This window comes from Siphateles boraxobius, unplaced genomic scaffold, assembly GCF_051911475.1.
Source record: "Siphateles boraxobius isolate OS27281-9 unplaced genomic scaffold, OSU_SipBor_1 2, whole genome shotgun sequence".
Classification (NCBI taxonomy): domain Eukaryota; kingdom Metazoa; phylum Chordata; class Actinopteri; order Cypriniformes; family Leuciscidae; genus Siphateles; species Siphateles boraxobius.
The window spans coordinates 12,666,025-12,693,648 of NW_027508810.1; the positions used below are offsets into that span (position 1 = coordinate 12,666,025).

At 36.6% G+C, this 27,624-nt stretch overlaps 1 protein-coding gene across 9 annotated transcripts; it reads right to left on the reverse strand.

Annotated features, from left to right (window-relative positions):
• On the reverse strand, positions 1-26,879 carry cplx2b (complexin 2b). 9 transcript variants are annotated; one of them, XM_077235962.1, is made up of 5 exons: positions 25,228-25,464; positions 21,993-22,071; positions 10,027-10,172; positions 5,366-5,541; positions 1-3,892 (listed from the first exon to the last, which is right to left on the reverse strand). In XM_077235962.1, the coding sequence occupies exons 3-5, from the start codon at positions 10,055-10,057 to the stop codon at positions 3,695-3,697; spliced, it is 405 nt and encodes a 134-aa protein (XP_077092077.1). In that variant the 5' UTR covers positions 10,058-10,172; positions 21,993-22,071; positions 25,228-25,464; the 3' UTR covers positions 1-3,694. The 9 variants fall into 9 exon arrangements, with proteins under 9 accessions (XP_077092077.1, XP_077092072.1, XP_077092074.1 ...); XM_077235957.1 differs by lacking the exon at positions 21,993-22,071 and adding an exon at positions 10,899-10,941 and having other exon boundaries at positions 25,228-25,428; XM_077235959.1 differs by lacking the exon at positions 21,993-22,071 and adding an exon at positions 10,899-10,937 and having other exon boundaries at positions 25,356-25,422.
• Between the last annotated feature and the right edge of the window lie 745 nt (positions 26,880-27,624).

Here is a 27,624-nt window from a genome sequence, read left to right on the forward strand (position 1 = left end):
GCCCTTTTGCTCAGTTTATTATGTAATGTTCATGTAATAAAAATTACATAAATCAAAATTCCAAATATGACTGTGATACATACGGAAAGATGGAAGTATTAATAAAGTGGGAATTGAAACCTAAAGTGTTTTGATTCAGTGGGGAATCAACCAACTATACTGTGACCTCAAAAAGTATTTGAACACGTGAGCCGCAATCAATGTACAAATTTATTTGCGTTGGATAACAAAATGGCTAAACTTTATTCACGTGTCCTTGTTACAATGTAATTACATTTAAGTTCTGAGTAATATTAAGTAACTACATGTACTCACTGTAGGGTTACGGTTTGGACTTTATTTTACAGTATGTGCACTTATGTGTACTTACCTAAGAAAGTAGTGGGCAATAGAATGTAACTACATGGGTTAAGGTTAGGTTTAGGGGTAAGTTCAGGGTTAGTACCTAGTTATTAACCAGTTATTACAATTACTATAATAAGTACATAGTAAGTACATGCGGAACACGACTGTAAAATAAAGTGCAGGTTTGGTTTAGGGTTACTTGTAATTATACATAATTTATAGTTATTACTATAGTAACTACATGTAATGTGTAACAAGGAAACTGTAAAATAAAGTGTAACCCAAAATATCAAATGTCTATCGAACAATATAAGTGGAACAAGTTCAAAGAGGTAATATGATGAACTGAAGTTAGTTCTGAGAAAGAGTCTAGAATCAGTTTTTTGCAGATGAAACTTGATATTTTGTATCCAATGACATTCATACATGTTTAAGTACAACCCAACGTGTCCAAATACATTTTTGGGATGAACCACTGCATTTTGGCTCAGGACACACAGCATGAATGTTTATACCAGGAGGTATATTGGAAGTACAACTATAATATTACATCTTCAGTCAAATGATAAATGACTACCCTAGTTTAGCAGTAGCAAGGGTTTTGAAGTGATCTCTCAGTACTGTAAGTACCAAACAACCTGAATGATAGGCCTGATGATAATTCACCATATCCCATCAGACAGATGGGAACTAATCCCAGGATAAAGGGTGCAGCTTCTGTTGCAGGGACAGAGATACATTAACAGGTACAACCTGACGTTCTGATTTGGTATTTAATGCAAAGTTTATCTGCATGCATACAGGAACATTGGGACTCCCATAACCCGATTCCACCAAATTCATGAAAGTGAACACAGCTTGCTTTAGACTGCACATACTGTAAGAGACATCAACAGGTATAACATGAAGTAACATTTTACAGCACAAACAGGTATAGACACACATAAATACACACTTACATTGAGAACATAGCAACACGGAAATGTCATATACCTTAGTATATACACTTTCTGACATGTACTATGAAGAGTTAAATAGATATCAACATATTTTTACAGGTAACAGATGCATGACTACAAGATGATCATTTTTTCATTAATTATTGCAGTCTAACAATATGGCTTTGACTAGTGAAAAACCTTTCAGCACTACAAAAAATTAAAAAGTCAGTCTCATTCTTTCCTTATAATTAAAAAAAAAAGTACCTCTGTACTGCTAAAATTAAAGTCTACTTGAGAGTAGCATGTTTTATTCTAAAGTATGTCATTCTGTTCTGACAAACTTTACAATCTTAAAAGCATTTTGATCACAGAACAATGAAGCCTAATTGGTACAGATACATTCCCGTAGTTATATCATTTGCTAAAAGAGTTTAAAAAGGGACACATCTTCAATCTGACTGATTGGAAAACAAGTACTAACTTTGTGTAATCTACCAAATGAAAACTTATCTATAGGTTTATATTTCCCATCATGCAATAGAATAGCCATTTGAGCATTGCTTTACAAAATGAGTTTGCCTCTTTAACCCAGTTTTCATAAACAGTTATGTAAACATTTAACCCCCCAACCCTCCACCCCCCAAAACATGTTATGTCCAACATGTTTATCAAATGTCAGTGTTTACTCAAAGCTTAAAAACATGAAGACATTGATAATTGAAATAAAAAGCCTTAGTTCATCATATTTGCAACCCCACATCCGATTTTGCCAGCAGTAAGATTTTGGGCAGAATATGATCTGCAATTTTTATAAATCATGATTTTATAAATCATGTTGATACAGTTTCACAGCAGGATCAGAATATAACGGTTTCTCAAAATGTCCACGTCATGTATCGTTGTAATAGATCATTTAACTATTTCGTGTACTGTGTCATTCACATCTTTACTAAGGTGTATAACTCTTTCTTTGGTATCTTATTACTGTTGTGATTGAAGCTCATGTATTCTTCTCAGTATTAATTTAGTATATTTTCATCAATAAAATATTATTTTCAATAACGCCATGCTTCCATGTTCTGCAACAATACTTTTTTTTCACTTTTTTTTCAACAGTACTAATTTATTATCCTACATGTAGACTTGTTTTTAACAATTACCTACTTTTTTACTGAAAGCACATTAAAATCATGTCAGACCTTTACCTAACTTTCAGCTAAGGCAGGTATTTTCACATTGCAGAACATCCCATATATTATTTTTTTTTAATCAAATGTCAATGCCAATTGATTCCAAATATGAGACCATTTAATTTCTGATTGTCGTATGTGATTTGGCAGTGATTAATGTGCTGTAAAACAGTGACTGACCTCTGAATACATACTGAAACATTTGCAAAATCTTGTATTTCAAGCTCTGTATGTTTTTCAGAACTTGAATCCTCCTGGATAACTCTTCATTGTAAAGATTTGGTACAGTTTGTAAAAAAGATAAACTGTGGTTTTGTCACAGTTCTTGTAAATACTGAGCTTTTCCTGATCTTTTGCTGGCAAGGCTAATGTGAATATCAGTTGTGGTCAAATCAAGTTCTATTTTACACTACACTCTTAAAAATAAAGTTTTTTCTTAGTGTGAAGAACATTTTATAATCTAAAGAATCTTTTTCCAGTATAAAGAACCTTTTGTGCATTGAAAAGGTTCCATGGATGTAAAAGGGTCTTCACGTTACCATCGATGCCTATTAAGAACCTTTCTTTTTAAAGAGTGTACAATAAAAATAACATTGATATCAATACATCACAGACAAATGAGAACTGCCAGGCTGCATTCAGGTGGTCTAACATGGCACAACTAAGACAGTTTATCAGCGTCTCCCATTTTCACAAATACGTATCGATGGCAAACGCAATTCATCTCATAGTAAGATTGGACCTCATGCACACTACTAAAAGCATTACGGCTGCATTTTGCACTTCACTTACATTTTTATTTCTGTGAAAGAAGGAACAGTTATACCAAGCTACTGTTTTAAAATGCTCTGACCCCACTGTGTTTGAAATAGATAGATAAATATCCAAGTAACCATTATATTCCCAGTGCCCAAGCTCAGTACCAAGATCCTGGAATGTGCCGTTACTGTGGGGCTGATCGTTGAGTACCTAAGGCAGATAACTTTCTAAGTATCAGAAACCCTGGTGATCAGTAAACAAATAGATATACATCTATAGAAAGTGTAAACAGTTTGAACCTGAATGGCAGTGAAAAGACCAAACGTTGTTGGGTTATGATTTGTGTTTCTATCCGTAGAAAGGAACAAATAAAATTCCGTCAAGGCAGTGAAAAGCCTTTCACCTGTTTGGCAAAAATCCCCCCTCACCCATTTTCTTCCTGAAACAGCTTTGTGTCTGTTACTTTTTAAACATGTCCTGCAGAGGTCCCGGCAGGAATTTGAGAACGGTGTCTAGAATGCTCTCCTCATCCTCGTCATCATCTGCCCCGCAGCCGGCTGGGATGGCCTTTTTGGGGCGAGTCAAGGAACCCTCGCACGCTTGCTCCATAGCCGCTTTCTCCTCTGCTTCCTTCTCTTCTTTCTTCTTTAGTCCATACTATATAAACAAATATAATCAAGATAATTAGACAACAGGAGAAGAGGGAATGTTGAAATTATACCATTTCTTTTTGTACTGTAGGTCTACTCACTGTAGCCTATTTCTCATTTATGGGAAATATAGTAAAATATCATGAACTGCATAGATCCAACTATATGCAAAATTATTAACATGACTAGGAAAATTGCTTTATGGCAATTGTATGCTATATACTACATTATAGCCTATACTGTATGATTTAATATACTATATGCTATATTCTTCTATACTTCTATACTACACTATACTATACTATACTATACTATACTATACTATACTATACTATACTATACTATACTATACTATACTATACATTACTCCAGTCTTCAAAATCATGATCCTTTAGGAATCAGTCTAATATGCTGATTTTCTACTCAAGAAACATTTAATGCTTAATGTTTCTGTGGAAACCGAGATTGTTTTCAGGCTGACATGAGAACAAAGTTCAAAAGAACAGCATTTGAAATAGATTTTTGTGTGATTTCTTTTTAAAAAAATTCTTACTGACCCCAAACTTGTATACTTCAGTACACTACACTATACTATATACACAAGAATAGAATAAAGTAAAGTATAAGTTAAAAAAAAGTGTATGTATATATATATAGTATATATATATGATATTCTATATAATGCTAAAACTGCAAAATAATGCTAAAACTAACAGAATGACATAGATGATCAATTCCAGTTTTATCTTGATTAAATGGTAACGACATCATCTTTATTGGCATATTTTGGATTAATTTAGGCCAATTAAACATTGCTGTGTTTCAAGATCAAAACTCCATACACAAATGTTATCTTGTATTTTAAATTAATGATATATTTTTATACACACTGTGAAATAGTGTATTCTAAAAATCAAACATCAAAACTTTTACCTTATAGGATTTAATTTCCGTATTTATATGCATGTAGCAGGCGCTTGAATCTGAATTGACTAACAAAAGAGGATCAGGCAATTTGTCAAAGCGCCAACAATATTTATTATATTGGCCTTAAAATCACCCAGGTCTGATACATTTCTAAAGGCTCTTAGGCTCGAATCGGATCAGGCCATGTCCAGATGTTCTCATGCTGCTTCTTATGGCTAAATTCATGATCCTGTAATGACCTCATACTCTCGGCTCTATTTTCCTTCCTTAAGATGGAGCTGTTAAATTAGCTGTAATTAGCTGACATTAAGACCTCCTGCAAATGTGACATTTCATTAAAGGGTAATAGAGATTCTTATTTGATGCATTATCCCCACACACACATTAATCATGAAGTCCCGTCATCATGGTATAACGGCTTCATCTTGCTTTAGTTTGAAATTGATTAGCAATTAGAAATGATCCCATGCTTACCAATTCTTCTAATTTTCCCGGTCTCAGTAACAGTTGTCACGAGAAGCTAAAGTGGATGGGAAATGTATAAAACAAGTACCTTATCTCGAATGGCCTGTCTGACTTTTTCTCTCTCTGCCTCCATACGAGCATGTTTGGCTTTTCGTTCATCCTCTTGTTGTCTCAGCGCCTCCTGCCTTTCTTCCTCTTTCTTCTGGGCATCAGGGTCCTTTTCCTCCTCTCCACCTAACATCTTTCCCATGTCTTTGGTGGCCCCTGTGCCAAAAAAATAAAAAAATAAAATGGCAAAGAAATATTATTACTATAGAAGTCACCTATAAGTGGTTTTCAGTGGCTGAAACTGATATATAGAGCCTTCCCAGGAGAGAGTAAGCAGTTATTTATTTACACTATTATTCAAAAGCTTGGGGTTAGTGAGATATCTAAAAAAAAAAAAAAAAATGCTTTTATTCATCAAGGATGCATTAAATATACAAAAAATGACACTAAGGACATTTACAATGTTACAAATGAGTTCTATTTCAAATAAATGCTGTTCTTTTGAACTTTCTATTCTTTAGATAATCCTGAAAAAAGTGTATCATGGTTTCCACAATAATATTAAGCAGTACAACTGTTTTCAACATTGATAATAATAAGAAATGTTTCTTGTGCAAATCAGCCTATTAGAATGATTTCTGAAGGATCATATGACACTGAAGACTGGAGTAAAGATGCTAATAATTCATCTTTGCCATCACAGGAATAAATAACATTTCAAATTCATCAAATAGAACACAGTTTAAAAATATTTCACAATATTACTGTTTTTACTGTATTTTTGATCAGTTAAATGCAGCCTTGCAGAGCAAATTTCACTGCAAAATCTCCTAATATGATGATATACTAGAGACAAAATGATTAAGGCAAACAGAGACACCAGAACGATGCATGTGCTATTCCTCTCGCTGCCATCTGTGAGTCTATCTATCACGCTATGTATTTGACATCATGTTTCGGTTTCAGCAAACAACAGCCACAGGTTATTATGGGTAATGCAGCAATAAATGCTTTTAAGCAATGGCCATGTTTGCATTTAGCTAGATGTCCACTTCAACTATATGTTTTAAAGCACAGCTGTGTTTGAAAAATTAGTACAGACAGACTCAGAAACATTCTGGAAGATTTGGTTGCAAATGCTGTACTATTGCTTTAAGTCATTAATCATTTGCATAATAGCTTTGCGTAATGTGTCTCTACAAGCAACTGTACACTCATTTATTATTAAAGACAGTCATTTATTATGCATGAGTGTGCATTTGAAATCCAGCGTCAAGGTCTACGCATTATCTTCACATGTGTTTAAATGCTTCCGTATGACACTCAGGACACTGAAAGGGAAGGGAGTGAGAGTGTACTCTTTAAGTGGCCTTTAACTGTCTGCGTGTGTATGTCTAGGACACCTTGAGCTGACATAACAGTCCTTGCATTGCATCATGCTGCAGGTTGCCCATGGTCCACAATGACGGTATGAATTCACTCACTTTCTGTACCCAACACTAACCCACCACCAACCCCAAACTTCCTGACCGATAAACCTTCCTGACCAATGAGGTTCATTCTCGTGTTACGCATCACGTCTGAGATTCAGCAAGAACCAATGAGGTTCATTCTCGTGTTACGCAGCATGTTTGAGCTTCTACAAGGACCAGTGATGTTCATTCTTGTGTTACGCAGCACGTTTGAACTTCTTCAAGAACCAATGAGGTTCATTCTTGTGTTACGCAGCGCGTTTGAGCTTCTTCAAAAAACAATGAGGTTCATTCTTGTGTTACGCAGCACGTTTGAGCTTCTGCAAGAACAAATTACTTTTTTCTCACGCGTCAAGCTGGTTCAGTTGAGCTTCTGTTTATGTTCGCAGATTAATGTTTATATGAAAATAAAAGCCTAAATTAAACCTGTTTATCATATAAAGCGATTGAGTTTCTTTAGAAAATTTGTACTAAACCTCTCAATTCATATGGATTAGTTTTACAATCTCTTTATTAACTTTTTTAAGCGTCCAAGTGCTAGTTGCGTTGCTTTTTAATCGAGTATAATCTGCAATCTCTGAGTTTGTTTGTTGGCTTTCATGGCTGCTACACTGTGTTTACCGCCAAATTCCAACCCAGGGTTCTAGAATGCAGTGTCACTCACGAGAGGTTGCAAAAGACATGAGAAATGTGAACAAACATGTCTGTCAAGTGCATGTTTACAGGAAAAATAGCGCAGTGGAATGTAAAAATGCCTTTTGTGTGAATGGCCTCTTAGGGTGTAATTTCAGTGCTACCAAACAAAATGTTAAAATTTGGATTTTTTTTTTTTTTAAACAAGGTTAATGAAAACTCCTCCTTTCTGCCATTTGGTCGATCAAACCGATAGCCCTGCCCCTAAACTCACCCAATTGGTTGAGCCAATGTTGCTGTTGTCAGGCTAGTCGGGATACTCAAACAAACAGAGTAATGTTTTGATAATGATAAACAGCCACAGTGCTACTCTTTATGGGGAAATAAATCCACAGATGTCTTAATTATAATTGTCTCTGCATATTAAACTGGGATATGACAAAGTATTTAAAAATGACATGGTACACAGCATTAAGATTGAAACATTCTTCAGATTTTCATGTCATGAATTGTTCTACAAACAAAGCAATTGCCGCTCCTGAGAGCTTAAAGCAAGATGTAGGCCACTGGATGTAGTTTTGTTGTCAAGTTTAAAGCCACGCAGAGGGTGGTTAACATAACAAAAGAACTCCTTCCCTCTATCAGATTCTTCATGGCTTTACATCAAACCGCTTGGCAGGAACAGCAGTGATGGTTATGGATGGAAGAGCAAATCTGGGCTCTGGATAACAATGGCGGAGCGGCCGGAACTGTATTCCAGTATCTCTGTAAAAAGGCTAATTCTTAATGATAGGCCTATGTGAATTATCGGAGCTTATGAAATTAGCATATTAATTACGTTCTTTTATAACGGTAAAGTAGTAGTAGTAAAATAGGTCACTTGTATTTTAGAAGGTCTGCTAGCCTTTAATAAAGCCTCAAAAACAAAGAAGAGATTCTGAGAATGATTAATAAGAGGTTGGTGAGTCTATCTGGAGATATTTTGTGTGATTATGCTCTCTTATAATATCACATGAACGCTACAGCCCTATCCATTAATAAGCATAGCTGTACTGAAGCACATTTTTATTACATTTTATGCCTTTTTCTGTTTTCCATCTTTCTTTAATAAAAGTCTTTCACACCAACAGATAACAAACATAAACTGTTTTTTACAGTCTGCTGAACGCGGAGGGCAGCGTGGGGTAACTTCTCTGTGGGATCTTGAAGAAATTCTATATGCTTCTGAATAATTTGCAAGGGTTGAGAAAAACTAGCTAGGGAAAGTCTGTTTAATAATGGATGATTTTCATGAGTAAATCATGCTTCATTACCTCAGAGCTATGGAGCAGAATTTAAACTATGTCGTTTTATAAGGTCTATGCTGCTATCACAGAAAAAAATGCTACATTTGGTAAAGATTTTAGACTTCAGGATCAAATTCAGGGCACATTTATATCAAAGCTTTCTTGATATATTAAAAGTGCTACACGAAACATTTCTTTCATATTTCATTTTACTTTTCACAATTCATAGTCACAATCTGACATCTTGGCCTCATCCATGTGGAACACCAAAGGAACTGTGCAAAATATGACGTGCCGTGAAAAGACAATCTGTGTTTTTTAAAGACACCTCACGCAGAAGGTCATTGTATGGTCACACAATCTGCGACATCTGGCCCACTCAAGGGAATTGAAAGGGGAGAAATAAATTTCGTTTTATTGCCCATAGTCACTCGGCTGATAAAAACAAAATCATGAAATTGATTTAAGGTCTCTTTGACCTTTAGACAAAGTTATGTTCATGGTATGGTACGAATCTATAACCTATATACACAACAATTAAATGTCAAATAAAATAAACTATGATCAGATCAGTAAACAGTTTGTTTTATTACTGTTAAAAATGTATGAATTTCAAAAAAGATATTGCTGGCTTATTGTCTTGCATCCAATTACTTGCAACTACATTTAATTTTTTGTTAACTTCTTGGTTGTTTTTTAGTGAATAAATCATTTTAATTGCACATTAATACATTTTAAAGTGAATACAAATGTATCTCTTAAAAACATCATCAGTTCCTGGTTACATGCTAATATGCATGTGCAATTTTTAAATATATAAATATTTAATAAAAATAACAATATATTTATATAAAATATAAATATAAAAACTGATCATAGTTATCTGAACCAAATATAGACCTAAATATTATGTATAATAACAGGCATATCCTGTGCTTACAGCAGGTGAATTGAAATGCAACAATTATGAAATGTATTTTTTTATGTAGCAAATTAACTGGTATTATAAAAAAAAAAAACTTTTTAGTATTATTAATAAAAACTTTTAAAAAATAGAAAATAATTTTAATGTTTCAATAATTTAATTATCAATAAATGTTGTTGTTGATAAATTTAATTGATCATTTTAATTTTACAGTGAAGGAAAATGTCTAATCGTCATCAATTTCTGCCATGCGTCAAATGAAAGTTCAATAATGAACCAAATAAATGCAACATATAGGTAGAAACAATACAATCTGATTCTTGGTCTTGACCAAACTGACATTTGGATCGAGACTAATATGCCAGTGTAATAACATGACACTTACCGCCCAATGCTTGCTTCATCACAAAATCCATGATGCACTCAGATATCTGGTCCTCTTACAGCTAAAGAAAATGTTGCATTTAGTCGTGCTGTGATCCTGATTCTGCCGCTCCACCAGTGTGTCAGTCTTATGTGTCCTGATTAATCCTTTGGGAAAAAATGGGAAGAAAACCTGATCAGCAAGCAACGTCAATCAGAAACACTCAGAGTACATAATAATATCGATCACTATATTCTGAATACAACCTCATCCATCACATCTGTTAGTATTTTTTACAAAGCTACCATAAAAAGTCGTAATATCTGCAAATAAATGCACATTTATGTTACTCTGAGCTTCTAGGCAAATCCCACACAGCAGGTGCTCAAAATAAATTCACAGTCAGTTCTGAAAACTCACGGAAGTCAAAGTAATTATTGGTTACAGGAACACACTGAATATTTACAGCTACACCGTGACATTAAGGCTATCAGAGTTATTAGAGATAGCATCTCAAGGAGTTGTCTGAAACTTTATAAAAGGTTGCTTTTCTTCAGCAGGCAAGAGATGGTTTGGCATTTGCCACATTTGAGACATTGACACCAGACCATAACATGCAAAAAAATCGTTCAGCTTTTCAAAGCAAATATGAGCTGCACAAATAAGCCTTTGAATACTAAAAAACATCGAAAATGTTTTCAGCACAGGAACAACAAAAACAAACCAGAACCCTATGATGGTAGCCAAACCAGTCTAAAGTGACAAGACACGATACTAAAGAACAGCAGTTATATAAAAAAATGTAATAAAAAAACATTAAACAAACTAGCATTGTGTGTTTAACTGTTTGTAACCAGTTATGTATTTGCTTAAATAAATCTGCTTCCACTTACCAGTTTAATCTTTTGCTATTTGTTCTTCTTGAAGTATTCCTAACTGAACGATGAATAAAAAAAATGACTTGCCTGGGTCCTGCAACCACTCTCTCTCTCTCTCTCTCTCTCTCTCTCTCTCTCTCTCTCTCTCTCTCTCTCTCTCTCTCTCTCTCTCTCTCCCTCTCACTATCTATCTCTCTGTCTGTCTGTCGCTCCAATAGCCTCATTCATACTCCCCCACACTCCACCTCCTCATCTTTCCATCTCCCTTCAGTAAAAGGAAGTTCATTTTGTTCAATGTAATGGACAGATTACCCCAGTTACTGTATGTGTCTGTTTGTTTAATTTTTTTAAACAATTCTTTACTTTTATAACACGTTTTTCCTGTATTATCCCAGTATATATATATATATATATATATATATATATATATATATATATATATATATATATATATATATATATATATATATATATATATATACACTTTTGTTTAAACAAACACAAAATTAATTAAAAGCAGTAGTTACATGCATAAATAATATAAATATAAAAAGGGGATGAATGTAGATAGTAAAACAGCATTCTTGTGCTTGAGAATTCTCTGAGACGTTCTCTAAATTCATCCCATCTAAAATATTTATTGTTATTGCTTTTTATAAAGCTAGACCCTTGAGATTAAAATCACTTTTTGTTTGTTTTAGGCAAGAAGACAAAAACAAACAAAAAACACCCAAGTAAATTTAAATAAAAATGAGTATCTATTGTATATAGACACTAACCCCGCCCAACAATTTCTGGTTGGACCAGACACAATTACAAAAGTGTCCAATAACAATAGTACTGGTGTGAAGAGTAAAGTGGGTTGCGGTACCTTTTGAAACAATTTTGACCAAAGTTTACTTAACTCATTTTTCTCCGCATATCAGATCAGAAAGGCGATAATTTAAATGAAAATGAAGAAAATATTCCTATTTATAGTAGGAAAAAAAGTGTTTATCGGGTAGGGGGTAGGTAGGGAAGGTTTTATTGTCTCAATATGGTGGCATCCAATTCTTTAGAGTTTTATACTACAATACACTGAGGTGCAAATAGTATCTGTCACTATTTGCACAGTTTAAATAGCATCTAACCACTATATACTTTTAGTACAAATAGCATCTATCTACTAAATTTTACACTTTTAATTAGTGTAAATAGCCTCTGCCCAAGAAAAAATATTAAAGGTAAAAAAAATTACACAAATTAGTAACCCTGACCCATCCTTACATGCAATGGCTGATCTTCTATTCAAAATGGGGCTGTGATAACGCCCACCATGTCTGATTAGCATAAAGTGTCCTTGTGTGACCTTGAGGTCGGGTTTGCGTGCTATTTACCAGTTCACCACTTCTTCCACGACAACACAGCAGTTTACTCACAGTATTAATGTAGCAAACTGAGTCTTTAGAGTGTTTTCGTGTAATGAATTGAGAGACCAAGAAAAGATGTGGTGCAATAAGCATTTGCATTGAATGATTTGCATTATCATACATTGCTTTGCATCTAATTATAACTATTTTTCTGTCATCCCCTATAAAACCATATAGTCTATCCAGCTCAAGCATAAGTCCTGCTGAATGCAAATGATCTGACATCCGAATGTGAAGATTTGTAAGACAGCAAAAGTATATATGTCATCTGAAATCTCACAATGCACTTAAAAGATGTCAAGGAGAAATGGCATTCTGATTGATTCTGATTGTGCATCTCATCCATCTTTGAGCTTCTAAAATGATAAAATGGGATTAGAAAGAAAGCCTCAAGGTTACAGTTTGCTAACTGAAAGCATAAACTGAAACTCAAAAGTGGTTTTTATTATGAAACTCCTTTAGATCTTCTTAAAGCACGCATGATTGCACAGGATAGCTGTATAGTTTAATAAAAAAAATAAAGAAGAAGAGGAGGATCATATACTTTCTGAAGCTATTAGTGGATACTTACGTAAGCTCTACTTCAGTGGCAAACTACGAGATCACTGCGGGGTGTTTGATTTCCTAAACAGAGACTCACTGATGTATGGCACAAAATAACATTGTGAAAATATGACGATTAATTTGAGATGCTTATTGCACTAAATGCTGTGGTGGATTTTTGAAATCAAAGGTCTCAGGAAAACAACGTAGCTGCTTAAAGCATGGATGGAGCTGGCTAAGACTTTGCCCAATCAGGCATGAAATTATTACTCTTCCTATTAAAGACTTTACACAATTATGCAACACAATAATGCATTAATAGAAACATGGTCTTTGCACATGTACAGGAAACCTCTCCAAGGAAGTCATTGCTTCAGCTTTGGTAAGAATAATAGATGCTTTTTATGGGTTTCGGGGCCTTTTCAATTTCTTTGCCACAAAAAACAGCAATAATATGCTTATAAAAAAAGCAATTATAAGAGACTCTCACTCTTCGCTTGGTTGAGAAAAAACTTCAGCCAGATTACAGCAGATCTGTACGTGAGAGATATTCCCCAATATTTTTTGTCTCAACACACATTCACAAATCAATTGATTTGCTTGGGCAAATGAACATCTTGTTAAATAAAGTAAATAACTGTGAATGTATCTGGTACATTGTAACTGGTTGATTTTCCACAAGTCACTTTCTCTGTGGCAGTGGAATAATGACTTCAGTTAAGATTACTTCTACATGATTCTATCCGCATCCTCTCTTATTTTCTTACAGATCGTTTCAAGGACAGGCATTTAGGAGTGATTCACATGGTCCCTGATTGCATCCATTAAGCCTATTGGAAGCTACCTTCAGCCACAGCTTAATGACTCAGGTAAAAGACGCCTGGGGGCAGTTCAAATCAATAGATATAGACAAGGAAAGATTCCTGACTTTCCCGACAACCCTAGAGCTTTCAGCTTGAAGGCAGGACTGAGTGCAGATACACAACTTTAAAACACATTAAAACTCTAAATCCTTTCTGACAGACAGTTTTCTTATCCACAAAGATGCATTGAAAGCAAAAGGGAGAGACAATAGAATCAAAACCTTGAGGAAATATCAGCATGCTCATCATATTTTCATATGAATCATCATATGAATACACCAAACAGATTTGTATCACTCTGTTTTTTTTGTTTGTTCATTCCAGACAGACTGTCAGTCTGTGCATCAATGTCCCTATGAAATGGAAGTTGCGATAGTCTTTTCTTCAATATGACGTATAACTGAGTGAAACGTATGGAATGCCAAAGCTGACTTAATTAAAAATAAATAAATACACAAATAAATGTAAAAAAGCAAAAATACATAAATAAATATACAAAGAAATGTAAAAAAGTACAAATAAATGAGTATTTATACTTTTATTTCCTTATTTATGTATAATTGTATTTTTTCACACATTTATTTATTTTTTTATTTATACATTTATTCATTTATTTATTTCCAATTTTATTTATTTCCACATTAATTTATGTATATATGTTTTTATGTCTACATTTATTTATTTCTGCATTTCTTAGTCCGTATGCTAATGAGGGGGGCGTGTTTTACCTCAGACATCAGCAATCGAGCTCAGAGTGGCAGTGCTGAAGCTTTGAGGCCACATTGACACCTTGTGGTGTGTGACCAAACGAAACGCAAGAATTGTGCGGACAATATCACATTTTAAGTCATGTATATCACCCTACCTGTATGTAGGGTAGGCTATATAGGGTTAACACACATAGCACACATGAACAGAAACTTTACTTCAACGGGTCTGATAGCAGACACTTGGACATGGAAGCGCATGAAAGTATCCACTATTAACAACAATCTAAACGCGGTGGATAGGGCTGATAAGAGCTTGCGTTTATTGTCGATGAGACTCCCACACCAGCGCAGAATGCGGAGAGAAACCAGAGCACATTTCACTGACTCCTACGCAAGTCAATGTTGGGTCCTATGAAAGAATATGAGGTTGGGCCCCCTACCCCACCCATTCCATTAATAACATCGATCTCTGGGGGCCCCAAAAGTGTGTGGGCCCTTAGAATCGGCCTAACTTTTCCCCCCTTAGCGGCACCCCTGCTCACTATAGCTGCGTTTACTTGAGCCCCTTTTGTTTGATGTAAGATTTAAGAATAATTCCAAATTGATGACTTGTGATTAATCAGTATCTTAGAGCAGCATCTATGAAATATGGGTTGTGTTTTAAGCATTTGAATTGTCACCTGTTATGCATAAGAAATTATGAAACGCGAATGTAAACTGTGTATTGAGTCGCGTTTCAAACTCATTGATCAATATGCTTGCGTAGGAGTCAGTGAAATGTGCGCTGGTTTCTCTCCGCGTTCTGCGCTGGTGTGGGGGAGTCTCATCGACAATAAACGCAAGCTCTTATCAGCCCTATCCACCGCGTTTACATTTTTATTAATAGTGGTGGATACTTTCATGCGCTTCCATGTCCAAGTGTCTGCTATCAGACCCGTTGAAGTGCAGTTTCTGTTCAGGTGTGCTATGTGTGTTAACCCTATATAGCCTACCCTACATACAGTTAGGGTGATATACATGACTTAAAATGTGATATCGTCCCAGACCTCTTGCGTTTCGTTTGGTCACACACCACAAGGTGTCACTGTGGCCTCAAAGCTTCAGCACTGCCACTCTGAGCTCGATTGCTGATGTCTGAGGTAAAACACGCCCCCCTCATTAGCATACGGACAAAGAAATGTAGAAATAAATAAATGTGGAAATAAATAAATGTGGAAATAAATAAATGTGAAAATGAATAAATGTAGAAATAAAAACATATATACATAAATGAATGTGGAAATAAATAAAAGTGGAAATAAATAAATGAATAAATGTATAAATAAAATAAATAAAAAAATGTGTGAAAAAATACAATTATAGATAAATAACGAAATAAAAGTATAAATTCTCATTTATTTGTACTTTTTTACATTTCTTTGTATATTTATTTATGTTTTTATGTATTTTTGCTTTTTTACATTTATTCGTATATTTATTTATGTATTTATTTTTAATTAAGTCAGCTTTGGTATTCCATAGAAACGCTTCTTAAACAATGATGGTTGTGGTTCTCTATTGCTAAGATCTCATGTGATTGACAGGTTGTACCGCCCTGACGCCTGTAAAGAGATCATCAACGCTGAAAAATTAGGTAATCAACTGGCTGTAAAACCAGAATTTAACAATGAGACACTAAAGTCTCTTTATTTGACCGGGGTGAATTATTATAGCTCCTTGGACTTTCCAAATATGGAGAGAAGGAACCTGGAGAGAGGCAATCCTCTGAGAGCCAGAGCAATCGCCCACCGCAGGAGAGGAGCCCAAGTCCACCGCAGAGCTGGAAACCATGCTGATGCCCGCCTCGGACCCTGAGCCAATGTCAATGCCCACAATGGAGCCAGAGCGTTAGGCCACATCTGTCCCAGAGCCGAAAGTGTGTGTGTCGACTTCTACCTATGAGCCGGTGGGAAATAGAGAAAACCTTGAAGATGATGACGGCATCCTTCCCCTGATTCCACCCAGTCCTAAGCCTACGTCGCTGCTGGCCTTGCCCAGCTCAAAGACTGCTATGCCGTTGATAATGCACCCACCCTGCGTCCCTCTCCCGCCTCCTCTGCACAAGCTAGTCGTTTCCTCACCCCCGGTCTTTGCTTGCGCCCTTCGGTCCCTCGGCTCATCTATTGGCTCTAACCTGCTCGGATCTGCTGGGGACTTCTAGTTCGCCAGCTCAAGGCAAGATGTGTCGACCACTATGTTCGACCTCAGACCTCCAGGCCCATCAAGCAATCGACTCTGCCTTGGCCCCACCCTCCCTCCGCTCCACCAGCGACCGTTGTCTCCTTGGCTCCACCATGCTTCTTCATCCCACCGACTCCACCTGGGTCAGATATCTCCCTGCCTGCACCACAGATTTTCGAGCTTTCCTCCGCGCTTCAGCTCCACCTAGAACCTCCAACGGTCATGTTCCCCTTTGGCAGCTCGTCCGCACTGCCTTCCAGAACATCCATTGTCACCCGGTCCCTTCAATCTCTCGGCTTCACTAGGGTCTCAAGACCTCTCGGTTACACCGCTGGTTGTTGGACCACTAAGTCTACCTTGGCTCCTCCCACCATCGATTCTGCCATGGGCCTTCGTACCACCTGTGCTCTGGGCGTCCACCTTTTCCACCCTGCAATCACCTCCTCCCTGGTTCCTTCCACTGTCAGATACTTCATTGCTGCTCTAGGGGTACTTCCACCACCTGCTCCACCCTGGTTCTTCTTGCCTAGTTCTGGTTCTTTGCCAGCCCCTCGTCAGCCTCCAGAGCCCCCACCCTCCCTGTCCCTCTGTCGATCTGTTACGGCGCGAGGCTGCGCCTTTCCGGAGGGGGTGCGTTATGTCACCACTATGTTCAGTTTAGCTTTAGTTTAATTTTCATGGGCTCTTATTATGTTTCTCTTTTACCCCTTTTCCACCAAGGCAGAGCTGGTGCTGGTTCGGAGCAAGAGCCTAGTTTCAAATTGGTTCTTTGTTTTTCGACCACCAAAGCACCAGCTCCGAACCAGTAAAAGTGGTTCTAAGTAGCACCAAATCATTGCTGGTCTAGAAGTAAGAACCGCTTACGTCAGCGGCTGGGGGCGGGGTTACCGTGACCAACAAGACAAACAGAAACTTGTGACCGCCATTTTTTAAATAGCAGCTAATCGTGCTAATAGCAGCTCGATTGTAATCTCCGTTAATGCAAGTTACGGCGAGCTGCACGAACGTGCTGGATTCGCCGTGTTTGGATACCGATGTAGGTTTGCAAAGCCATGAGCATAAATAGTAATGCAACGACCGCCATTGTTGATGGAAGGCTTGTTCGAGATGCATCGGAGCGGCATTTGACTGATCGGAGCTGCGGGAGTGTTTGGAGAGCATACGACTCCTGCTTTTGGATCGCTCTCGCAGTTCGAGATCTCGAAGAAGCCTGGTGTGTTTGTGTGTGCCGCGCTAGCGTTGCTGGGCAACATGAGATGTATACAGTGACGTAAGATCTGGCTCTGTGATGGCTCTCTAGCCTGTGGAAAGGCAAACCGGTTCTTTGAAAGCTCGTCAGATGAACCAACTCCGAACCGGCACTAGCTCTAGCTCTGAACCAGCACCTGGTTCTTGTTGGTGGAAAAGGGGTATTTGTTGCCATCTGGCCATGTTCCTGTTTGCACGTCATTCATCAGTTGTCATGGTTATTCATTATGTTCCCAATTAGAGCACACTTGTTTGTAATTTGAGTTTGTCACCTAGTGTATTTTAGCTCCTCTGTTTCTCATGGTCATTAAGTTAACGTGACACTGATATGGTTGGAAATTTAATTAAATTGAATATAGAGGATTTTAACTGTGACAAGATGAATGACAAGGAAGTTTTAACTGTGACAGGATGCATATAACTAAGAGGCAAAACAGTCCCGGGGTGGGGGGGAGTATCCCTTGGATGAAATCTAGAATCGTCATCACCTTTCGCCCCGCTACCGACGACCCTGTACCCAAGTTCCCGAGTTGGATATGCCATAAATATAAAACATGGAGGAGGGAAGAACATCTGCTGCTGTGACTGGTATTCTTTATTAGTTTTGGCTTTAATAAGATTTTCCCAATATATAGGCAATAATAAACCTGGTGTCCTTCATGATTCCATGATTCAGAACTGGGAAATAGGAAATTTCCGATAGCCTGTGAAGGCAGCATAAGACCTTTTGAGTGAACCTTTTTATTGACCAGTATTATTTATTTATGCATACTGTAAAATGACAAAAAAACAAGGGAAGCTGCTTGTATTCTAACCATCCAATCAGTTTAGCTCCATACAGTAGCATAGTACTGTGTGTCCATTGGCAATTTTGCAATTACACTGTAGGATCAACTTTTCCCAGTTGTTTAGAAGAGAAGTTCTATTAGGTCGCATTGCGGAGAAAATAATGGGTGAGTAGATCTGTCCCATTTATTTTATGTCCTCTAAAATGAGGATGTTTTCCTGGTTTTAATAAATACCCAAAGCTGCAAGGACGCCATGTACCTTAGGGTAGTAAACATGCCTGACATTTACAAAGAAATGTTTTGAGGTTTACACCATTACAAATGACCAATAATTACCGTTTCAAACTATAAAACAAATTTCAAGATGAAAACAAAAATGTTTATCATGAGTATAGCAATAAAATGCAAATGATAAAGAACATATATTAATTATTGTTTTAATTTTCATGCTGAAATTAAGTTATTAACATAATAGTTCCTGACATTTGCAGCCAGAGGAAAGCCTGAAATTAACAATATTTTTCGGTTGAGTTGTATGTCCATGATGCCTATGGCGAGTCGTTCACTTAGATCAGTTACATTTATTCTGTGACATTTCTGCTGAGTTTGCCAATCCCACTTTGTGCTTCAATTATTACTTGATTAAAAAAAAAGCAAAAATGCCAAATTATCATGTAGAAGTATGAAATAATGCACACAATCTGGAGCCTGGAAGTCTGCCAGCACAAAATCTTTAAACCATATGCCATCATTTTGTTTAATTGTCATAACATAAAAAAATAAAAGCACTGATTACACAACAGTAACAGCAAACCAAATGGTTTCAACCTACTAGTCTGATACACTTTCCGCAAAAGGGGAGATGTGGGAGGGATACAGGAAGGCAGGGCATGAAGGGTAATTAGGTTAAACTCTGAGCAGCTCTGCCTGGTTTACAAAGCAATTCTGACAGAAAAGCACCATTCACAATTAGATTAAATATAGGGCATGGGGCCTGGCTACAATACTATACAGATCCATCCCAACACACAGAAGCAGGAAAGCAATCTGTTCATTCTCAGCATGTATATTAATACATCATGCCTGGAATCATTTTACAGGGAATCTACATTTATTAGCACAACAAAACACAGACCAAGTGCAGAGAGTGTGGACCATGTGTCCTGTTCTGCAGGTCCAGTGCTATATCACGAAAACATTGCAGAATAAATGTAATGCCACAGCGCTGGATAAAAAGGCATCCTCAGAGGTCTATCATGATCTATCAGGGTAGCAGCAATACATTTTTCAATGTCTCAGAAAACTACATAGGGTCTGTATAGCTATACATTAATGTATTGGCTGAAAAAAAGTACCATATAAATATAAAAAACAATGTTTTGTTTTGACTGTAATGAAAAATAATATAATAATTTTAAATCATTTAACATACATGTGACATTGGATTTCCTATCAAATGGTTTACTTTGTATATTTATTTGACAATGTCACAGTGGTCATTTTAATTAAAGTCACTATGGATCATAATTATATCTAAATATTATTTCCAAAGACTTTCACTCTTTTTCTACAGACTTTGCAAGAATGCCACCAGAAGAGGAAGCACATCTGTCTGTCTTTAAGTATCATTTACACACTTTGTCCACTGTAAAAATGTTGTCATTGAGTGTTTCTTTAACTTTGAGCATGATTATAATGTTCCATTTGAGCAGGCATTTTTAAACATATAACTATTAATAAAAGCTCCTTAATAAAAGTTTTTCTAAATTTGGTCTACTTGTTTACCAAAAATACATTTTAGCGACAAACATGCATGCTTGAGATGAAAGATATGATGTGCTAAGAAACAAACATTAAGGTAAATATTACTTGTGTGCATGGCACACAATAAAAATATTATGCTCACAAGTGATATTACCTTAATGTACTATAAGTATGTCTAATTAATTAGGAAAAAGTAAGATAATATTATTTAATTGTGTGTTTATTATATTTCGAATACATATAATGTTACTGTAGCAATAAAATTTAGCTTAATACAAGAGAGTCCCAAAAATGGGTTAAAATTTAATTTTCATCACAGAATGCTATGAAACCCATAATTTGAGATGTGGTGGAAATAACACAGATGGGAATCTTCCTGTTTAGACAAAAAATGACAGAATTGCCCTGTAATGAATGTACACTGTAATCAATTGTATTAATCAATAATTCAAAATTAAAAGTGGTGGAAAAAGTGCAATGAACTCTTAGTAGAACTCAATTTTAGTAGGTTGAAATTTGTACAGTATAGTATTTTTACAGTATACTGTAAAATACTATACTGTAAAAACAGAAATTACAATTTACTGTAAAACAGTAAGTTGTAATTTCTGTTTTATAGGTTTAACAAAGCAAATAAAACCATTTTCAGTGTACAACCAAAGTACAGCCTATACCCCAGGATGGGAATCACTCTCTCTGAAGGAAAATCTGATATTTTACTGCAATGTATGAAGAGTCAACATTGACCCACTTAAGCCAGCGTATTATTATTACACCCCCTGCTGCATGAGAGCAGTTGAGGACACTTGATTTCAGGAAGGGGGTCTGCAGATACTCCAACTGAGCTCCCGCTATGTAAGTGTCAAAGCCTATCATTGCGTGCTGGGTTGGGCTCACACAAGAGGTCATGGGAAGCCCCCTCTCCAATGGGGGCCAATTAGCTCTTGTCACATTAAAGTTAGCATGTCATAAACACATTACTGTATTGTTGTTGACTGCACTGCTTAACACCTGATTCACACTTTCCATTTTGCTGTATTCAAAACCAGGTCTGTGAAATGCAAACAGATGGGCCTGACTGTAAAAAAAAAAAAATAGTTGTGCTGAACGCACACAATATTTTTGTGTGCAAATCTTGTAAAAATGCCAGTATAAATTTGTATAATTCATACTGTGAAACACTGGACCACCTGTGCAAAGAGATTAGAATTTATGCATTATGAAATATGCCTGGTATTGCTTTACATGTCAGACAGATGGTTTTTTCCGGATGTTCTTGGGCAGAATAATCTTCATTGGGGCCAAGAAATGTTTTTTTATTTTTATTTTAAAAGTTTATAAAAATCTTTCATTATTTAATTATTATCTTATTCTATATTCACAATACCTCAGACTCAAGTTGACCAGTGTTGGTAATACAAAAGTAACGTAACATTCCTTTTCATAAAAAGTAACTAAGTAACTAAGTACTTTTTCAGTGAGTAAAGCAATATTGTAATGCAGTACTTTTAAAAGTATCACATAGCTGTTGACCCATAGGTTGTCCATGTCACCTAAATCATACCTCTTCCTTGAGTCTGAAGTGTGTTTGGTGTTTGTATGTGTCTGCCAAGTGGCTAACCATGCAGAGGGAGTTTAGAAATCTGGGGAAGAGAGATAAGCTTTCAGTTGAATTACTTGCTGCAAGCATTTCACCCAAAGAGCATTATCTTCAGACCATTTAGCCAGATTAAGGGTCTTTTTAACCTCTCCAACATCTTTCCACAGCTTGACACAGTAACATACACATTGCGCAATCAGACCAGGTGCAGACCAAGCTTTATTCTTTAAGGAAGCGTTAGATTTCCGTCAGTGTTGTGTTGTGTTTATCGCATGCAAAAACCAGTCGTGCTATTAAGGGATTATCTGAAGGAAAAATTATCTTTTGAAATTTCCTAAACCAGTTTATCAATAATCACAAAAGAGACAAAAGCTTCCGGCAAACTGTCACTCCACACCTATTGGTCGTTGGGTTTTGTTTAGCAGCTGTTTTATCACAATTCTGAGAAATGTAGGGCATTTCAACGGTGACAGCAGAACCATAGCCTGCAAAAAAAGAATATGATCATAAAGCCTCACAATGCAATTTGATGGAGGTTGGACACAGCTATAAATAATTCAGCACTTGATTTCTCCCCTGCAGCTAGACCTCTCCTGACGACACTCAGTACCAAACACACAGCGGAGGCTTCAAAACCGCCACTACACACCTGTCACAAACAACAACTCACCTTACACTCGTGCTGGTGGACAGATGTGTCCATATGACTGACTTAAACAGTCATGAATCAACTTTATGCCTGAATGTCTGAATTTCTCCTTTATTGTTTTTAAAATACCTTCAAAACTGGCTACAGCAGGCAGACCAATTCTTTAGCCTAACTCTATTCAGTAACGCTAGTGGCACAAAAATGAAACAAATTAGCTTTAAATAAAAGTTTAAATTCTTGTTCACATTTTAAAAACCTGTTGCTTTTAATTCAGTAGGCTATAGCCAAATCTAAAGCAAACTCTTTAGCATAAAAATCAGTTAAATAGGCTATTATCCTATTATCACATGAATGTGCACTAGACACTAAACATTATAAACAATCAAGGAAAATGGTGCATACACCTCGGTACTTTGCTTTTTGCAAAGTTGCATGACAGTTTGAATGCTATAACGTCCAGTAAACATCAAGCAGCATAGCCAATCTAAATTATAGCATAGCCAATCCAATTTTCAACACGTTTTCTGAAGCAGAAATAACGTGATCTTATCTGTTCCTCTACTATACATCCATTTCATGCATCCTTTCTCTCTTTCGCTCCTTTTATCTTTTCTTTTCACTCTCACAGCACATGAATAATGGTCAAGGGTTAGGCCTAATTCCCATTCTTGCCTGGGGCTAAAAGTAAAAAATAGTAATGTGCATTTGATACGTCCAATCAGGGCGAATTCTTTTGAAAGCTAGATAAAAACAGTCACGCTGTATGCAAAAGCCATTCGAATAGCTCATAACATAATCACTGTAACACTGAAGTATCATGTTTTCAGAATTGTATCTTATGAGAACTGATTATAAACTAAATTTCATCTTGATGACATGCTTAGAAAAATATTGCAATACTTATCTTTGGGTTCTCAGCAACCCCAGATATAAACATTAACAAATTAAGATGATGATAAAAAAGCCTAAATTCCTGCCAATTTGAATAAAATTTTTATTGTACAAACTAACCCCACAAAAACACTACTATATTGGTTATGGTTAAAAATCATAAAAATTGCACGCCTCATTTCAGTTATATCTGTCTCATGGTTCAAAGAAGCATATTAAAGGGTTAGTTCACCCAAAAATGAAAATTAAGTCATTAATTACTCACTACCATGCTGTACCAACCCCGTAAGACCTTCGTTCATCTTCGGAACACAAATGAAGATATTTTTGATTAAATCTGAGAGGTGGATCACTGCTACATAGGCTGCCTAAGGGAATGAAACTTGACGGCCCAGAAAGTCATTGAAGAAAATGTTTAAATATTCCATGTGCCTACAGTGGCTCAACTATAAGTTTATCAAGCGATGAGACTACTTTTTTTCCAAAAAAAAACATAAATAACGACTTTATTCGACTATTCATTTTCTTCCTTGTGGGCCTGAGACGAGAGTTCAAGAGATTTCCACGACGCATGCGCGAGAACTGAACAAGAAGTATTAGAAGAAGAACGTTCTCTTCTCAGTTCTCGCGCATGCGTCGTGTAAATCTCTTGAACTCTCGTCTCAGGCCCACAAGGAAGAAAAGGAATAGTCGAATAAAGTCGTTATTTTTGTCTTTTACCCCGCACAAAAAGTATTCTCGTCGCTTGATAAACTTATAGTTGAGCCACTGTAGGCACATGGAATATTTAAACATTTTCTTCAATGACTTTCTGGGCCGTCAAGTTTCATTCCCTTAGGCAGCCTATGTAGCAGTGATCCACCTCTCAGATTTAATCAAAAATATCTTCATTTGTGTTCCGAAGATGAACGAAGGTCTTACGGGGTTGGTACAGCATGGGGGTGAGTAATTAATGACTTAATTTTCATTTTTGGGTGAACTAACCCTTTAAAGAATTTGAAGCTGAAAATAAGACGTTTCTCTCACAATTTCTATTACACTAAATACACACAGCCTGTTACTTTAGCTCTGATAAACTCATGGTAACCATAATCAAATTATAAAGTCTTTCCTACATTTTCATTTAAGGTTAGATGTTTTAAGTGTTCATGGTTGAAGAATTAACGTTGCATAATGAACCAATGCAATGGACAGTAAACGTATAGGAAAGGAGCTGTCCTACTGTATACCAGCTATGCTATACTGTACTAGAGCTCAAGGCAATTGTAGATACTGGTTTCTCAAACACCCACTGTAACATCAGAGAAGCTCAATCTCACTGTAGGCTACTAGTCAAAAGATCAACAGTAGAATCATGTAGGCCTATCTTGTTCAGTTGTTTTCGGCCTTGCCCTCCACCGGTATACAATGCAATCATGCAGTCCATCAGCAGGCAGATTCATCAATTGCTGCACCTGCGCATATTGTATTGTCGTCTCTCTCTCTCTCTCTCTCTCTCTCTCTCTCTCTCTCTCTCTCCCTGTATGCACGTCGCTCGCGCTTCTGTCTCTACCGCTTACCTGAAAACACACAAGGCATCTCTCAAAACACCTGTCAACTCACATTTCACTTGCCCTTTTCTTACAAACATGGAGCTAAATCTGGCAGCTCACGCCTTACCCTGCGTGCCCAACCCTCTCCATCGCCGAGTGCGTTCAGCATCAGGAACATGCAGCATTCAACATCGCGCCGAGTCTGATCAAATGGATGGAGAAAAGAGAGCATGCGAGGAGCGAACATTTACAAACCTCCTCGATGAGAGAGAGAGAGAGAGCGCGAGGTGGTCCTGACTGCTTTGAATTCGGCGTCTGATGTGATGTGTGTGTGTGCTGCTCCGTATCGTAGCCTCTCTCTCTCTCTCTCTCTCTCTCTCTCTCTCTCTCTCTCTCTCTGCCTCCACACGCCTCCTCCCTCTATCAACAACTGATCCTACAGCATTAGGAGGAGGTTTCAAACAACCCCAGAGTACAAACAAAAGGTGCGGGGTACATGTAACGTTATATATTTTAAAATGTTTACATACGTTTCAGCCGGGGTTTCAAACCTTACAATAAACACCAATGTTAGATTTAGAAGTTAGTAAGAGGTAGTCATAGCAACAATACGCCGCTTCAGTTGCGGTCGACAAAACACTACGGCCATATCTTCTAATTATGGATAGATATCAAAATCAAACAGAGTGTTTTGTTTAAAATGTGCTAATTAGCATTTAGCTCACCGCGCCAAATTAGCCTACAATTTGTGTTGATCAAGACATGAGTCTAGATTAAATAGTGGTCCCGTGGGAATTTCCAATTTAATTATTTTATTTTATTTATTTGTTTTTATTATTATGATTTGTTTTTATTATTATGATTAGTGCTAACTATTCGGCTCCACGCCTCCGTCAATCAAAAAGGTTTTGAAAACAATGATTTGAAGATGGAGAAAAGTTGTGAGATGGAGAAGAAAGGGAAATGTCTTCAAGAAAGAGCAGCACAATATAAGGGCTTCACGTGCAGGTCAGTTTCATTTGTAAATAGTGAAGTATTAAACTTTGCGAAGTAGCCTATTAAACAAGCTGCTGGCAAATGTTAGCAGTAGAACTTCTATCCACTTTCTTCAATCAAAATACTGTAGCATATGCAAAAGGACATCATTATTATAGGCTATTAAAGTCGTATTGTAATTATTTTGACATTTAGGCAATTTGGAAAAATATTTTTTACTATATTTGCATGAAATAAAGATGAAAATCAAAATCAACACATATATTAATAACTTTGATAAATTTAGATTCGGTACAAACAAGATTTTTTTTTTTTTGCAACAAGTTGGAGACAGTTCTGTTTATCAGGCCTGCTGAACTGGTCAAGTGGCAGGTAGGCTTACAAGATACAAACAAAAAAAGTACACACGCAAGGGAGAACCAGAGAGAAATAAGGTAAAATAAAGAAAAGGTAAAGTGAATTGAAGGTATGTTTAAAAGAGAACTATTAATCCCAGCTTGGTTTTAGACTACTCTAGACTAGTTTTTTTTAAAGGTGCAAACAAAGGTGCTGAAACGGTGTTGAATATAAACAATACAAATAATAAACAATAATGTTCAGTGACACTATCTGTCAGCAGTGTGGTATTATGTGCAGTCAGCTATTTTAGACTTACTGTTTTTCCTTTCTGAAGGTCAGCAGGATCTGGTTGTGAAAGCGCTGTGTACAGTTGATTACTGATCCCTCATTACCTCCTGTACATAGACCTGAACAAATATTACTGACAGGTGCTCGGGCTACTCTGAGTAACACAATCAGTTCAAATAAAGCAGAACATGTACCAGCCATATGGGGTCTGATTTCAGAGATCTGCTCCATTTAAAACGGGCTTTAAACAAGAGAACAATGCAGTTTTGGTGGCTGTAATGGGAGCCACAATGAAATCCTAATCCTAATATGTCACTGAATGAGCCATGAGGGACACTTTAAAGATAAAATCCATACTGAAGGTTAGTAACTTATTAGCATACTTTCAATACTTTAATGTGTTTTGAACTGTACAACATGATGATAGTAATTCCCGTAACTATACACTTTAATTGTTTGACAGTAGCTGGGTTGTTGTTGGGGTGTTTCAGTTATAATAATAAATATAGCTGCAAGCAGCAATTACCGGGGCCAAGCGCAAAAGCAGCCGACAAGACATGCCAACATGGCTGGGAGTTTCAGACCAACTACAGCAAGGAGCAGTTAAAGACATTTTAACATGAATTTAGGCAAAATGGCTGAAAAATCACATACAGTAATTAAAAATATGATTTAATGGATTATCACTTTCGACCAATAGGCGGCGCAGTTACAAAAATGATGTGATCAGAGTGTGGTAGTTTGGTGTCAAAATGTGAAAGCATTGCATAGATAAAGCCTGAATAGTAATTTTGGCAGTATGCCTCAACTTTGATGCTGTGGTATACAAAAACAGTTTTGTCTATCGTCACGAAATCCAGAACTTTTAGTCGGCACGGTCTGGAGATGATACGATTCGATT

Excerpts from the sequence above, each read along its gene's own strand:
- cplx2b (XM_077235961.1), bottom strand. The coding sequence starts at position 10,057 with ATGGATTTTGTGATGAAGCAAGCATTGGGCG. Across the intron at positions 5,542-10,026 it reads GATGAAGCAAGCATTGGGCG|GGGCCACCAAAGACATGGGA; the intron begins GTAAGTGTCATG and ends TTTTTGGCACAG. Across the intron at positions 3,893-5,365 it reads GACAGGCCATTCGAGATAAG|TATGGACTAAAGAAGAAAGA; the intron begins GTACTTGTTTTA and ends TTGTTTATATAG.